The sequence below is a fragment of the Panthera onca genome, chromosome B1 (genome assembly GCF_046562875.1).
Source record: "Panthera onca isolate mPanOnc1 chromosome B1, mPanOnc1 haplotype 2, whole genome shotgun sequence".
Lineage (NCBI taxonomy): Eukaryota > Metazoa > Chordata > Mammalia > Carnivora > Felidae > Panthera > Panthera onca.
In genome coordinates this window covers 124305068-124322360 of record NC_138342.1, presented here as the reverse complement: position 1 = coordinate 124322360, position 17293 = coordinate 124305068, and the positions used below count along the sequence as shown (strand labels likewise).

Here is a 17293-nt window from a genome sequence, read left to right as displayed (position 1 = left end):
CACGCTGTTTTCCTTGAAGTACCATTAAAAACAAAACAAAAAACCCTTCTATGAGTTAGATTCTGCTTTAAACAGATCAAGGAATTCTTAGTAAATAAGGACTTGCAAACAGTGATAAAATTAAACTGGCCTAATTTTCTGTAAGCATAATGCTTAATGATTTTTTTTAAATACAAGATCATACCTTCAATGACTGAAATATAGGCAGGACTCTTTAACCTAGTAAATTACTCTAAGCAAATAATTGTGTTGTAAACTATCTTTCATCTCCACTTATCTGGTGACTGCCTGATAATGAGCATCAGATTTTATCACATCTCATGTGCTTTCTTTTTCTGTTTTCAAGTTAAGTTGTTTAATGTCATCTGTGTCTCCCTATTAAGTTCTTTTTATCTTGAGTTTCACTTCTTGCCATTCTGCCTGATGTATAATTAGATGACACTCCACACTGTGTAACCTACAACTGGTAGCATAACTGCGAAAACTGGCTTCGTTTTTGGATAGCAAGTCATGTCATCAGTTAGAGCTAAACAAGTAGATGAAATTACAAAATGAGTCTCTTTCAATCTCTGAATAAATTCAGAATCAAAGTCCGGCATCACTGAACAATCCTAGAAGTCTCTTCCAAACCTGAGGTTCTGTAGTTACCCATTTAAGTAAGCATCAGACACCACACTACTTCGAAATGTTAGATAGTATTTTATTTGGTCATTTATTTAGGTGCATGTTGGGGAGCAGCAGAAGCTCCTGCTGGGTCTAGAAGGAAAAGTCCATCCATGAAACGATCAATGTCACTGGTTGCCAGAACACACCTCAAGGGAGAAACTGGGGGAAGCAGAGAATACAGCACGAGGGCCAATGGAAAAGGTCAGGAGCTCCCCTCAATTCGGCTCCTCACCATTCTTGCCTTGAGGCCTTTGATCCCTTTCCCACGCGTGTCCTGCTGTTTGGGTGGGCAAGCCCTGAGAGTCAAGCAAGCCCCTGCACTCGCGCACCCTCCAGACTCCCTTGCTCAGACCTCACTTTCCCTCTTAGCTTCGCAGGGAGGGAGCTTGAGCACTCACCAGTGCCCCCCAAGGAAGATCTGGTCCCCAGCGCCCGTGAGGGGACGAACCTTGCAGACCTCCCTCTCCGCTACGGGGGTGGGGGGGGGGGGGCGGTGTGGGCGACGGGGCTCGGGCCGAGCGTCCCACTGGCGACTGGCCTGGTGGGTCCCGCCCGCCCTCCAGGGATGTCGCGGATGCTGGAAGGAAGGGGTCCTGCAGACTTGGGCGTCGGCTCGACGCGCCCAATTTTCAACCTGTCCTCTGGGCTAAAGCTCTCCTAAAGAAGGAGCCGCGTTTCCGACCAGAGCTCGGAGCGCCTCTAACTCCCGGAGCTCCAGCCAAGAACCTGAAGACTCAGAGTGGCCTCCCCTTCCCCCGGCGCACACGTCAACGCGGCGTCGGGGAAGAGCCGTAATGCCCCGAAGAAGCGCACCCCAAAAAAACCACCCCGCACTCCGCCGCCGCAGCTGCTGAATGAGAACTCACGCTAGCCCTTCCCGCAGGCTCATGGCAAAGCAAAAGGAAGTTTCTCCGTGGATGTGTTCCAGGAGAGTGGGAAGCTGTGCCTAAAGGCTTGTCGGAGCGAGACGCTCGATAAGGCTAAGTGGTTGTGAAGCCTAACGTCTCTCCCTGTAGCAGTCATTCCTGAGGTTCTGCAGGTCCTGGAGTTAAGCGAGTCTGTCAGACCTACCGGGCAGCCAGCTTCCCTTATACGATCGCCTACGCTGGCCGACCTGGCCCAAGTGTTCGCTTGAGAGCATTTGCACTTGGGAGCGTCGGCCAGAGTTGCCGTGGTAATATGCGCGTCTATTATGAGGCGCGTGGTAGTGATGGCGGCGCTCAGTGAGACTTTCCTGTCACTGGATACTACTACTCCCAGCCCTCCTCAAAGCCGCCGGAGCAACCCCCAGGTCTTTAGTTTACAAGTGGCAATTTGACTTGCTCTGCTGCATGTCTGGAGGGACCGTGGAAAGTGTGGAGACGCCTCGGGGATTAAGCGATCGTAGCTTAAAAAGAAAAAAAGCCAAACAAATAAACAAAACCCACCCACCCTAACAAACATGAGGCTGCTGGAGAGAATGAGGAAAGAATGGTTCATGATTGGAATAGTGCTGGCGATCGCCGGAGCTAAACTGGAGCCGTCCATAGGGGTGAATGGGGGTAAGTGCTGCACCTCTGAACGCTCCATCGCGATTCTCACTTCAGAACTAATTTTCGAGTCTTGGAAAGGAGGGGAAACCGTAATTGGGAAGTGTCTGCTTCTCTCAAGGGCACTGACCAGCTCAGGGTGTCCTTTGGCCCATTCTGCTGCTGTTTTAATTTGTCAGCCTTGGAGACTGTAGCTAGGAATGGGGCAAATGAATTTGAACGCAGGTTACCTTTTCCGCGAACAATCTATGAGTATCCTTAGTGTTAGGGAGTGAGGTTACTGAGAATGAAACTTAACTCCTCTTGCCTTCATAGTAGCATCCTATCCCAAGGGACGCTAGGTTGCCAGGAGTTCCTTATCTATCTTGGAGTGGCCACCATTACCTTGTCTATTTCCGGATCCCTCCTCCTTACCGGCCCCGTGTTTAAAAAAAAAAAAAAAGGTGGGGGGGGGGGTGGGGAAAGAAAAAGGGACACCCCTTCATTCTCCGACTCAGACTTCGTAGCCCACATGTTGCAGAATGATGATTTGCTGCAATTGCCACCGCTCCAGAAACTCCCAAGCCGACTGACACGTTGCACTTTTTCCTTACAGGACACTACTTCCGTGTGCTGCCCGGACTCAGTTGCTAGTACTCTAACAGATACAGGCAGTGTTAGACTATGTGCAGTGTGTATTTTGGCAAGGAAGTGTAGGCAGGCTAAAATCATACTCAGATCTCTGAATAGTAGGAGCCGTGTAATGTGGAGGTAGGCATTGGTGGAAATATCATTAGTCTTTTATTTTCCTCCCTGCGGTTTCACCCTTACACACTCATGTCTTCTTCATAAACATTAATTGAATTTCTCCAATTCATTGTCTTTTTGACCTTGTCACCTTTCACCTTTATTGACAGTTTTAATACGGTCAGTCATACAACAGGGACAAATAAGGACCGAAGTGAGCACACAATTTTTTAGGAAGTGCTCAGAAGGATATTTGCAGTTATATGTACCTTTTTGTTAAAACATGATGGAAGGGAGTGAAATATCTCTCATTAGAACAGTGGTTCATTCAAGCATCCACCCTCAATTTCTCCATTTAGAAGTAGCTTCAGGGAACATTTTAAAAGGAATTTTTTGAACAAAGACTGTGAGGATTAAAACTTTTTTGTGTATTTTTTTTTCTATATTCAACTTAGTACAAAATGTGTAGAATATGTAACTGAGAATAAAACTGATATTCATCATGGTTTCTTCTTCTGAAGATCTTTGACCTAGCTTCTCCTGGAGCTTTTGGCAAACTTGTGAATGCTGGTATTTCAAGTTCTGCCAAATGAGTACCCTCTGTCCCTGGAACTAGCTGGATAGGCAGAATTCAAGTTAGGGTGTCTTTGTGGTGATCTGGAATGCACAGTTAACTAGCTTCAGTAGCACACTTTCTTTTTTATGGTGTTAGATCTATTATTTGCTTATCCTTAAGGTGTAATTACAGGTGATATATTATCTTCAAGTTTTAAATCTGCAGACGCTAGGTTAGGTGAAATACTTTTTATCTTACATTCCAAGGATGCTGTGAGAAGAAGGGTTATTGAACACGGAATCATTTCCTTAGGGCTTCTTCGAAGTGGTGTGTGCAAGATGGATTCTATAATCTTGTTTGTTCCTTCTGACTCTGCTTCTTGAAGTTTTGGTGTATTATTGTATCTTAGAAATGCTTCCCATTTTTGCCGGTACTTGTGCCATTAATCCAGGATAATTCATTTATTTAATTAATTATAAGATAATAATTATAAGGGGTGCCTAGGTGGCTCAGTTGGTTGAGTGTCCCGCTCTTGATTTTGGCTCAGGTCATGGTCTCACCAGTTGGTGAGCCTTGTGTGGAGCTCTGGGCTGAGAGCTGTCGGTACAGGGCCTGCTTGGGATTCTGTCTCCCTCTCTCTCTGTCCCTTCCCTCCTCCCCCCTCCCCCCTCCTCTTTCAAAATTAAAAAAATAAACATAAAAAAAAAGAGTAGAATGTTAAGAACTAAAAGGAAACTTTAAGTATTTTAAACTAACATGCTACTTTTACAGTTGATGAAGATACTGAGGCCTGAGGTCAGTGCTCAAGGAAGAGGCACTGGACATCAGGGCTCTCCCTTTATTTCATACTAGTTGCAAAATCCGTACACATTTTCTTGGCAAAAAATAATTTAAAATGAATAACTATTGTAAAGAAGGGTCCTATGCAATAAAGATATTTTCCATGCCTTAAGTTTTAGCCTAAAAACGCAGAGCAGAATCAGCAAATATGAAATAACAGTGTACTCAGATGATTTGATAACTGTCCATGTATAAAAGTTACTTTTTCCAAAAAAGTAAAACAAATGATTGCTTAGGATTTCTTTCTTTCTTTCTTTTTTTAAATTTTATTTTAGAGAGACAGCGTGAGCAGGGGAGAGGGGCCAAGGGAGAGAGAGAGAGAATCTTAAGCAGGTTCCATGTTCAGTGGGGAGCCTGAAGTGGGGCTAGATTCCACAATCCTGGGATCATGACCTGAAGCCAAATCAAGAGGCAGACACTCAACTGACTGAGCCACCCAGGCCTCTTGGGATTTCTTATATAGGCTATCAGGCTAAGTTCTTGATAATTCTGTTGAGCTTTTAATTGACCTTCCCACCTGTGAAACCTCTTAAATAAAAATAAACCTCCAAATAGTACCAAATAACATTTTCGCTTCACAAGTTAAAACAACAAAAATCTAGGCACAAGGAGAGGAATGGTTGCTGAAAATGTTTCTATTGCATCTTGCTCTTTGGAATGGTCTAAAGTGCCTCTTTGTACTTGTAATTTTTAGTCAAAGGTTCCATTTATGTGCTGTGTACACTTGGGGATGTGATTTTTATTAAAAAAATTTTTTTTTTACATTTATATATTTATTTTTAAGAGACAGAGAACAAGCGGGGGATGGGCAGAGAGAGAAGGAGACACAGAATCCGAAGCAGGCTCCAGGCTCTGAGGTGTCAGCACAGAGACCGTGGCAGGGCTTGAACTTACAAACTGCGAGATCATGACCTGAGCCAAAGTCAGAAGCTCAACTGACTGAGCCACCCAGGTGGCCCAGGGATGTGATTTTTAGTGCTTTCATACTGACTGAACAGTTTTTTTTTAAAGTTTATTTGTTTTGAGACAGAGACAGCACGAGTCAGGGAGGGGCAGCAAGAGAGAGAGAGAGAGAGAGAGAGAGAGTTAAAGTGAGGGAGACAGAATCCCAAGCAGGCTCCACATCGTCAGCACAGAGCCCAGTGCAGGGCTCCAACCCACGAAGCCCTGAGATCATGACCTGAGCCGACACCAAGAGTTGGATGCTTAACTGACTAAGCCACCCAGGCACCCCTGAACAATTTTCAGTAGAACGATTTTCTAGATATTCTTTTCAATAGGAAAAGTTTTGGTAGTCTTAAACTTAAGATGTTTGCTTCATCTTTACCTGGATCAATACTTTAACAACTATACTCTTTATATGTAAATGCAAGATTTCTACACTTAACATATCATACCTGTGTTCTGACCTCCCTTTGAAAACAATCTGTATAGCCAATAGGTGAGTTGTATATTGCAGGAAACTTATAGGTAATGGAAACCCTAAAATTAGAGACATTGAATGACTTTCCAAATGAGAAAAAGTATAACATGTACTAGCCTTGAAAATTTAATTCTTAGTTCACTGTTCTTTTTACTCAGGTACATTTCATTTTTATTTTATTTTATTTTATTTTATTTTATTTTATTTTATTTTATTTTTTTAAATTTTTTTTAACATTTATTCATCTTTGAGAGACAGAGAGAGACAGAGCATGAGCAGGGACGGGGCAGAGAGAGGGAGACACAGAATCCAAAGCAGGCTCCAGGCTCTGAGCTGTCAGCACGGAGTCTGATGCGGGGCTTGAACTCACCAACCCGTGAGATCATGACCTGAGCTGAAGTTGGATGCTCAACTGACTGAGCCACCCAGGTGCCCCTTCATTTTTAAATATGTAGAAGAAAGTTGAAAATAAAGAGCCAGGGTAAATGTAAACGTGCAGATTTTGAGGTGCTGATAATCTGTTCTAGTGCAACATAGGGAAGTGCTGAGCTATGCACACCTTTGAGTTGACCAGAGTAACACTGTGCTATTCATTCTCGGGAAGAGAAAAGTTTACTTCTTTGGAAGTACAGAGTAAGTTTCTCAGTTCTATTTGCATCTTAATTTAGATTATTGACATTAATAAGACATAAATCCTAAAAGGAAACTGCTTTGTTTTTCCATTAAAAAACATAAGCAGAAACATGTTAAAGCTTAAGTGTGTTAGCATGAATATCTTAGATTATAGGTTTATAAATGAAATTTACTTGGTGATGAGTAGATTTTATAAAATGGTAATAGTTCCTTGCATTCTTAAGCATTCCAAATCATTTTCTTTTATCTCCCCACCCCCCGCCCCCTCCTTTAAAAGCATGGATTTGAGGAGCCCAAAAATTACCTTGTTTTTCTGGGTAATTTTTCTCCTGATTTTGCTCTCCTATCCTATTTTTACTGATCAACATTTTTTTTTCTTTTATTTAAAGGAAAAGTTAAAACTTGTATTTCTACTTTGAACTTTATAGCCACCTGAAGATCCAGGTCTTATTCAGATCTATTTTGGTGACTTGGAGGATGTAATCATTGTCTTGGAGAGGGGCCAAATCTCATTTTTTTTCATATCTCATTTTTATATGTAGTCTCAACTCTCACCTCTGTGCAAATATTTACCAAATGTTTATTTCAGCCCTGTGTGACTTCTAGGTTTCCATTCCCAATTTGGGCAATTTGATAGTTGATCACATCTCAAAGGGGCTTTAGGTCTCTCCAAATCAGAATTAATTCCTTCTTCCCTTTTAAAACATACATTGTAGGGGCGCCTGGGTGGCTCAGTCACTTAAGCGTCTGATTTCAGCTCAGGTCATGATCTCACAGTCCGTGAGTTCGAGCCCCGCATCGGGCTCTGTGCTGCCAGCTCAGAGCCTGGAGCCTGTTTCAGATTCTGTGTCTCCCTCTCTCTGACCCTCCCCCATTCATGCTCTGTCTCTCTCTGTCTCAAAAATAAATAAAGGTTAAAAAAATAAATAAATAAATAAAACATACATTGTAGGGGCGCCTGGGTGGCTCAGGTAATGATCTCACGGTTTGTGAGTTCAAGTCCCGCGTCGGGCTCTGTGCTGACAGTTCAGAGCCTGGAACCTGCTTCTGATTCTGTGTCTCCCTCCCTCTCTGTCCCTCCCCCACTCATGCTCTGTCTCTCTCTGTCTCAGAAATAAATAAACATTAAAAAAATTTTTTTAAAAATAAAATAAAACGTACATTGTAGGAAGCCATGAAATGTCCTCACCATGTTCTTCCATGGCTTAAAGTTATTTAGATGTGCATCTAATATAAAAGACAATGTGCCCCATCTCTAAGCTTTAAAACATTAAAAGCCTGGAATCATGCCAAGTAGTTCATAGTTATCATGTGTATTTATGTATGTATGCATGGAATGTGGGAAGGGTTAGCTTCTTAAAACATATAATTGTTGGCCAACTAAAGCAGATGCTGTAGCTGCCCCAAAGAAACATGCAATCTAAGTAAATGCCATGCGCTTGCTGTAGAGATACATCTTTGGCCACATTCCCTGGCTCTACCTTACAACCACATTGCTAATTTTAACCTATCCTTTATAGAAATTTTGGGGTACCGCTGTGGGCAGAGGTGTACTTGATAAGAATAGGGTCTCATAAAAAGCAGGGAATTGGAGGAAAATAAAAATGAGTTCAAACAAACAAATGAACAAACAAGGTATTTAAAATTAGTGGAAGACGTTTACTTCCAAAACAAGCTGGATTCCTTGACTTTAAAATCTGTTCCTGAATCATCTTCCTCAGTTGTAGAGGAAATATTATTTCTAAGTGTGAGCTGCAGAGACAGATTCACTCACAAGTATAAAAAATGCACCTCTTTTTAAGTTTTGGAGCACTTTCACTGCCCTGAAATGTAATGCCTTTTGCTCTTGCCTTCTTCCTTTTGCTCCCTTTTCTCAGATCTCAACAAAATAATTTGTGTAAATACCACGTATATATAAGAATTTCTTGCCATGTTTGAGGAGATCTTTGTTTCTTTTTGTTCACTGAGATACTACAAATGCCTAAAATATAGTAGATGCTTAGTAAGCATTTGTTGACTGAATGGTGATTTTTCCCGAGCTTGGTCTTACTTATTGAGCAGTATCTGTGGGTATGGTGGAGGGCTGCAGGGAATGGAAGAGCCATGAATGTGGTCCTGTTATTTTGCTTAAGGGAGTGTATTAGTTTTCTGTGCTGCCACACCAGAAACACAAACTGGGTGGCTTCCAATAACAGAAATTTATTTTCCAGAAATTATTCTAGAGGCTAGAATTCTGAAGCTAAGGGCCACGCTCTCACTGAAGGTCTAGGGAAGAATCCTTCCTGGCTTCTGGCTTGGGCTGGTTGCCAATTGTCTTTGGTGTTTCTTGGCTTATGGTAATACAATTCCAGGCTTTGCCTTAGTCTACACATGGCCATCTTTCTGTGTCTTCATATTTACCTATACTTGTAAGAATACCAGTCATTGGATTAGGGTCCACCTTAATCCAGTAAGACCCCATCTTGATTTGATTGCATCTGCAAAGAACCAATTTCCAAATAAGGTCACATTCGTCAGTTCTGGGGGGACATGGATTTTGGAGGACACTATTCAGCTCAGCACGAGAGGGCTGAATAGAATGTCAAATATGAAATGATCAGATTTTGATATGTTGGCATATGCCAGTGTTTCTCAACCTCAGCACTATTGACATTTTGGACATGGTAATTCTTTGGTGTTGGGAGGGCTGTCCTGTCTGTGCTTTCCAGGTTGTTTAGCAGAATTCCTGATCTCAGTCTACTAGATGCCAGTAACACCCCCCCCACTTGCTGAATTATAACAACAAAAAAGAGTTTCCAAACATTGCCAAATGTCTATAGGAGGCAAAATTGCTCCTGCTGGAGAACCACTGGTATATAAGTACAAAATGGCATTTTCTCAGAACTACATCTTTTTTAAAAGCATGTTGTTCTTATGGTGCTGGGAGAACTGGACAGAAACATGCAGAAGATTGAAACTAGACCACTTTCTCACACCATTCACAAAAATAAACTCAAAATGGATAAAGGACCTGAATGTGAGACAGGAAACTATCAAAACCCTAGAGGAGAAAGCAGGAAAAGACCTCTCTGACCTCAGCCGTAGCAATTTCTTACTTGACACATCCCCAAAGGCAAGGGAATTAAAAGCAAAAATGAACTACTGGGACCTTATGAAGATAAAAAGCTTCTGCACAGCAAAGGAAACGACCAACAAAACTAAAAGGCAACCAACGGAATGGGAAAAGATATTTGCAAATGACATATCGGACAAAGGGCTAGTATCCAAAATCTATAAAGAGCTCACCAAACTCCACACCCAAAAAACAAATAACCCAGTGAAGAAATGGGCAGAAAACATGAATAGACACTTCTCTAAAGAAGACATCCGGATGGCCAACAGGCACATGAAAAGATGCTCAACGTCGCTCCTCATCAGGGAAATACAAATCAAAACCACACTCAGATATCACCTCACGCCAGTCAGAGTGGCCAAAATGAATAAATCAGGAGACTATAGATGCTGGAGAGGATGTGGAGAAACGGGAACCCTCTTGCACTGTTGGTGGGAATGCAAACTGATGCAGCCACTCTGGAAAACAGTGTGGAGGTTCCTCAAAAAATTAAAAATAGACCTACCCTATGACCCAGCAATAGCACTGCTAGGAATTTACCCAAGGGATACAAGAGTACTGATGCATAGGGGCACTTGTACCCCAATGTTTATAGCGGCACTCTCAACAATAGCCAAATTATGGAAAGAGCCTAAATGTCCATCAACTGACGAATGGATAAAGAAATTGTGGTTTATATACACAATGGAGTACTACGTGGCAATGAGAACGAATGAAATATGGCCCTCTGTAGCAACATGGATGGAACTGGAGAGTGTTATGCTAAGTGAAATAAGTCATACAGAGAAAGACAGATACCATGTGGTTTCACTCTTATGTGGATCCTGAGAAACTTAACAGAAACCCATGGGGGAGGGGAAGGAAAAAAAAAAAAAAAGAGGTTAGAGTGGGAGAGAGCCAAAGCACAAGAGACTGTTAAAAACTGAGAACAAACTGAGGATTGATGGGGGGTGGGAGGGAGGGGAGGGTGGGTGATGGGTATTGAGGAGGGCACCTTTTGGGATGAGCACTGGGTGTTGTATGGAAACCAATTTGACAATAAACTTTATATATATATATATATATATATATATATATATATATATATATAAAGCATGTTCTTTGGCTAATATATTAGATCTTCAAGAGAGTTGTATACAGGTGACAAAATGAAGTAAATATTAGTTAGGGTTGCTGCTGTTGTGCTCATAGTGTTAACACATTTGGGGTGATGCCAGCCTAACTCCAGAGAGGATTTTCCAGAGGGCAAAGATTAGGCCTGTTGGTTCACAGCAGTATAGCCAGGGCCTGGCACAGTGTAATAATAATTGCAAACTTAACATATTGTTACTACTGTATTACTCTGTATGTATTATTTCATTCACATAGTAAATGCTCAGTACATCTTTGTAGAATGACTACCCGTGGGCTGAACTGAATGTATGTGTGAATATAGATTTTTATTTCTGGTATCCTAGAAGGAATAAAATAATATTTGCTAAACAGAAGGGAACTTCTTCCGTTGATTCTCTCTTTCTCTCTCTCTCTCTCTCTTTTTTTTTTTTTTTCCTAGTTTGGGGAATTTTGATTGTTGTATAAGCACTGATACTGTGGTAGATACAATTAGACGTCATACTGAGGGATGTTGCCTATTTGCTCTCCTATGTGAGAGCAGTTTATTTTTATTCTGCTGGTCTGAGGATACTGTGCTGAACTGGATAAGCATGGTCCTTGCCTTCTGGAAAATCTCTTTTGGAGCTAGACTGCATCACAGCAAATACTTAACTCTTCAGAACAGTAGTATAGTAAGGGTAACACTAAGATTTGAAGTACTATTTGCCCTCCCTCAATGGATTCTTCTTTCATACCAAGTTATCTACTGGAAATTCTTATCTAACAGTAACTTGTTTCTCTCTCTTTAGGACCACTGAAGCCAGAAATAACGGTCTCCTACATTGCTGTTGCAACAATATTCTTTAACAGTGGACTATCATTAAAAACAGAGGTACTGTCACTTATGGGGCATATCAAAAGCAGGGAGAAAAATTTAATTTTTGCTTATTATTTTGAAATATCAGAATCCTTTTGTAAAGATATATGTAACTATGGTCCAAAAGCTTCACTACAATAGAAGATGACTTCAGCAAAGGACTTGTGTTTTGAACCTACCTATTATAGAAATTTTGTAGTTGAACAAAATGGACCCTGAGGGTGTGGTTATAATGGGTATGTTTTTAATACAGCAACTGCACTGAATGAAGCATCCACTTGAGGTCTTCCTCAGATTATGGTGGTCAATATGATGGTGACTGCTGTGGCACATTTGAGTTGATGTTTAGTTGGGTTTCCATAACTTTTGTTCTCAGGACTCATGCTGCTCAAGTGATGCCTGTTACAACTTTTAACCAATTTGTATTTAAAACAATTTTTTTGTAACATGTATTTATTATTGAGAGACAGAGAGAGACAGAGCATGAGCAGGGGAGGGGCAGAGAGAGAGAAGGAGACACAGAATCCCAAGCAGGCTCCAGGCTCTGAGCTGTCAGCACAGAGCCTGATGCATGGCTTGAACCCACCAACAGTGAGATTATGACCTGAGCCAAAGTCGGAGGCTTAACTGACGGAACCACCCAGGCACCCCACCAATTTGTATTTTTAATGTATATTTTTTGCTGGTATATCTATTAAATATTAATAAGTATTTTAAGAAAAAATTGGGATTTTTCATACTATGTCACAATTTATCATGAAGATATATAGTTAATGTTATTTATTGATCACTGTGTCGCTGAACATGGAATTCTCCCAGAATTAAAGAAATCAGACATTTTTAACATTCAAGAGAGGAATAAGTAGAATTTATGATTCTCTTTTGGCTTATAACAAAAAAGGAGAAGAAAAATATAGGAAAAAATACCTATTTGCTCTTGAAGAAATTACTTAGGATTTTTAAAGTTGTTATTCTAAGATGCTTATTCTTATGTAGATAGGGAAATCTTACTATGCAAGGATTTTTTTTTTTTTGGAAATAGCTTTATAAGTTAAAATTTTGTTTCAGCATCATGTTTTGCTTTACTTATTTTTTATTTTAAGTGTGATTGGAATGACGACCAAATTTAGTTACAAGGACCATCCTAGTAGCAACATGGAAAAAATACGGTTTTGGTAAATTTATGTATTCTGTAGTTATCTGGTTGGTATAAATGTTTTTATTGGAGCATTATTTTTAGATAGATGGGATCCATGTGTGGTATCTGTGAAATTATGTCTCAAAAATCCTGAATAGTCTCACTACTATTGAAAATAACTGACATAGGATGAGATTTCCTAAATATGTTAAATTCTAGTTTTCACAAATTACATTGACATGAAAGGACTAAGATCAGTGCTTACAGGGCGCAGGCTTTTTCTGTCACCACCTTCATTCTACTGGTTCTCAAATGTGGGGCCTAGTGATACAGAAAAATACTTGCTACCCCTATGGTGCTGGACTATTCTTTGGAGGTCTTCCTGCTGGTCTTGGATAATGCCCTTTGTGAGCAGCTGCCTTACCCAAGTCCTCTACTTGGGATGTTGCTCTAACTATGTCCCCTGGTGGCTGCTTAACGGCTACAGCTGTTACTTATGCCATGAGAAATCTGGCAAGAGACTTGATTCTCTCACTCCTTAGCTTCTTGCTTAATATGATTCTGTAAAGCAGCCAACTTTGTGGGATGCAGGAGTTTAAGAAGGAAGAACGTCACAGCTATCAGCATTTCTCTAAGGACCAAATTCTTCTGTAAGCACCTAGGAAACCTTCAGAGTATTCCAGCTAATTTGGATCTAATGATAAAATGCCTTGATCCCGTGCTTTATCACGGTATCTAAGTAGCCATCAAAGCCATTTCTTCCACCAATGCCCCTTTTCACTGTATTACATTGTCATTTTCAAGATCCATTCAGTTGAAGATGTTTTAGATTGCCTCATTGTATAGTGTTAAACCATCTTTAAGTCCTGCTAATTTCCTGGGCAACTGAACCAATGGTTTTAAGTTAGCAGGTAGCAATCTTGTTGTTATTTGTCTTCTAGTTAATAATCTTAAGTTTATTTCAGCTGGGACTACTATTTTTGAACCTTATTAGAATAGTGTGTTTTTGCAGGCAGGAGACAGTAAGTTATTATTGACTTGAGTTTATTTGAGAGCATTCACATTGGTCCCATTCAAGTTTGATTTATATTGAACATTTCATGTAGTATTACCCATTCCTTGATGGAATGATGTATATTCTAAAATTTGTTTTGCTCATTTATTAAAATCATAAAGAACTCTGTGTTAATACTAAAAAGATTTAATGCTAATCTTAAGTCTTATAACTGTTGATTTCTAGATTTTAAAATATCTGTTGAAATGTCTTCTGAAAATTTATTGTATTCAAGTGAAGTAAGGTCACATTTGAAATATATTTGATGTTTAGCTAATTAGGAGCTACCATTTCAGAGGATTTGTCACTTAATAGACCGTGGCAGGATCAATCTCATATAAACAAATACCTATGAGGTGCCTGTGGCTACAAAGCACTGTATTTGGCACTGGGATAGAACCAAAGATGGGCAAGATGCTCAGGGCCTGGAAAGGGTCCTGAGTAGGGCAGATTATACAGGTCTTTCCTTATTTTCCTAAACAGATTATTTTTTGAAGTTCTATTACCTTAGAAGTAAATATAGCAACTTCTAAACTTTACGTTCATGCTGCTTGTTTCCAGCCTAGAACTATGAGGCTGATTTCTCAGAAAGTGAATCAAATGAAGGTCAAATAAGGGTTAGAAGGGAAATTGGTGTGTAAATGAAAATATTTCTACATCTCAGAGTGCCTGATTTTAAGCAATTCTCGATACTGTCAGTGATAATTCTGGTGTAATAAATATTTGGAGTATCTTTACTTAAGTTTACTTTAATGGAATTTGACCTGTATTACATGTGAATAAATAAAATGTGATGCAGAATCAACTTTTCAATTATTCATGATGGCATTTATTTGAGTACGTGGCCCTAAACTCTGTATGGGTATGTATGGAGTAATACTGTTTTGGATGTTACAGTGTTTACTTGTTTTTTCTTTTCCTTGTGACCTTATTTTATCTTTATGTTTGTATGAAGAAGTTATGGAAAATATATAACCCTGGGTTTTTGTGATAGTCTTAAAATCTTAGGGATACTTCATGCCTATTATTTCCCTGTTGTTAAGAGGCCTCTCATGACCCAACATTGTTGGCCTTTGTGATTCAATTTGCTGGATTCTTTATTGTTCCATTGTCCTGAGGCAATGGCAGTTGTTTATAATTGTCATATATTAGATCAGCTAGTATTTTTAAACTAAATTTTGTTTTTTATAACTTTTTCTGATTATAAAACTGGTATTTACCTATTGTAGAAAGATTAGAAAGAATAAAAATAACTAACATTAACATCTCTGTGATTTTGGTCCCTCTTTTCCTAAACATGTTTTATACATAGAATATTTAAAAATGAAATACTTAAAAAAATTATATATATGTAAGTATACATATATATATATATATATATACTTGCATAGTATCATGTACATGTACACATATATAATCTTTTTTTCTTATGTGACACTGTATAGTAATTTTTTATATAATTTAATATTTTGATTTAATTTTTCTTCATATATAATAAAATTTATATTTTGCTTACTTTTATGAACATAAATCAAACGGTACAAAAGTGTACATGATAAGAAGTCTTCTTTTCTCCCCTCTATCAGATATGTGGACATAACTAATGTTAATAGTTTCTGTGTAAAACATATGTGTATTGCACCCCTTCAAGCTGAGGTATTTTGTACTGCTTGCCACCCTGTCTTGTTTTACTCAGAAAACATATCTTGGAGACTGTTTCATATCAACACGTAGAGAACTCCTTGTTTCTTTTTGTATGCTGGAAAGCATTCCGTTGTATGAATGTGTCATGCTATATTTTACTAGTCCTCTATTTATGGACATTTAGGTTTTGCTGCAAAGGATAACCTAAAAATTGCCCATGTTCCCACATTTGGGAGAAAATATGAAGGATTACTTCCTGGAAGTGAAATTGCTAAGTCACATGATACATGCAGTGGAAGTTGTGACAGATACTCCAAGTACCTAGAACAGTGCTGGGCTCTCGGTATTTGTTGACTGAAGGAATGAGTTGCCAGATTGCTGTCCTTAGATTGTGCCAATTTATATTCCTATTGGTTAAGTTGGGAAGGACCTTGTGTTCCCACATGCTTGTCAACACAGTTTTAACATGGTTTTTAATCTTATAACAGCCTGGTTGTACCTTAATTTATTTAATTATTCATCCGTTTTTGGACTTTTAACTCGTTTCCTGATTTTACTATAATAGATGATGCTGTCGTGATCAATTCTGCATATAAATGCTTGTACCACTTATTATATCCTTAGATCAAGTACCTAGACATAACATTTTGGGGGTTCAAGAATGTGAATTGTATTATAGTCCTCCAATTACTTTTCAGTAATTCCCAAATTACTTTTCAGAAAAGTTATTCTGTTTCATATTCCTACCTGAAGTATATGCAAATGCTTTAGTTATTGCATTCTGGCTGATCATTTTGTTTCTATTAAAAAATTAGAATCTTATTTATTTGGCATTCATCAAATACCTCTGAGTATATCTCAGTGGCATTTGGTTTCAGAACTGTGAGAATTCTTGGCACTGCTGGTGCTCAAGTTTTCTCTGGGGTGGAACTTTAAAAATTCTGATACTGTATTAGGATGGCTCCTTTAATCTTCGATCTGATCCATGGACCTGGTGTGGCTTCTGGTCTGCCCGGTGTTTTCCATTTGCCAGAAATTCCTTAGATGTCATTTGGGATGTTCTGTGACTGCTGTGTGTCTTCACACGGGAAATGAGTCCTGTCCATTAAACTGATGAGCTTTGGTTAGTGTCTCTGAGGCCAAGGATCTCTTGAATGTCTTACTTGAACTAGGGTAGGCATTACAGTGCTATGTTTCTAACAGGGGAATCTCTGGCATCTTTGAGGTGCTTTAATGGCTTCTTGCATGTTTTATAGGACTGTACTACTTTTTCCACTACTTTCTGAGTTTGTTTTATTTCAACGGAATAACCACATAGCTTGAAGGAATTCAAATGCAAAGGCCTTTGAATTTGTACCTATTTGAACCCCAAAGTTGACCTCATTATCTGTTTTCAGCTGTGAGGCATAGAACGTGCCTGGTATGTCGTGTTCAGTGTGAATTTCTTCCCTCTGGGGCAGTAGTGTGACATGATGAAGAAGAGAGGGGTTTGCTAGCATACCAGAAATGAGTTTGATTAGGAGCCTCATTGTTCAGTAGCTCTCAGCCTCAGTCTCCTCCTCAGTAAAATAGGATAATAATATCTAATGGGGGCTGTGGTGAGGATTAAAAGAGATAACATACATAAAGTGACAGGCTCAGAGCATGGCACATTGCTGCTGTTCTGTAAGCATTAGCAAGGAAATCCAGAAAGTTGATTTTGGGGAAAAAGCCATTTTGAATTATAGAATATTACTGGGAAAAACATTTTTAAAAATTATGATTTGTGTGTAGATTTGGTAACATCTTGCCAAAGTGAGGCCTTGCTAGAGATTAATCATTTCATTAAAATGAGATAGGTCCTTAAGTAGTTACATGCCTATTTGTTTATAGTGTCAACAGTCCTCAGGTCTATACTACTGTACAGGCACTTAGCTCAGTTTTGGTCCAGAATTTTACAAATCTGAATTGTTGGGGTATATTATATATTCAAATAAATTAGAATATTTCAGAAATTTTATATA

The 17293-nt window shown here is 39.4% G+C and overlaps 1 protein-coding gene and 1 long non-coding RNA gene across 5 annotated transcripts in view; one reads left to right on the top strand and one right to left on the bottom strand.

Moving 5' to 3' along the window:
* Positions 1-679: 679 nt before the first annotated feature.
* LOC132692038 (uncharacterized) lies at positions 680-1782 on the bottom strand. Its single transcript, XR_009616142.2, has 2 exons — positions 1533-1782; positions 680-825 (listed from the first exon to the last, which is right to left on the bottom strand). It is a non-coding gene; the product is annotated as an uncharacterized LOC132692038 (long non-coding RNA).
* A 120-nt stretch (positions 1783-1902) lies between these two features.
* The window catches only part of SLC10A7 (solute carrier family 10 member 7), a 250997-nt gene continuing 235606 nt past the window's right edge, over positions 1903-17293 (top strand). For 3 of the 4 annotated variants that reach the window (XM_060654029.3, XM_060654028.3, XM_060654031.3), the window contains exons 1-2: positions 1903-2207; positions 11387-11469. In XM_060654029.3, coding sequence (XP_060510012.1) covers positions 2108-2207; positions 11387-11469 — 183 coding nt within the window. In that variant the 5' untranslated portion in view covers positions 1903-2107. The remainder of the gene's footprint in view (positions 2208-11386; positions 11470-17293) is intronic. The other variant, XM_060654032.3, reaches the window with a different exon arrangement.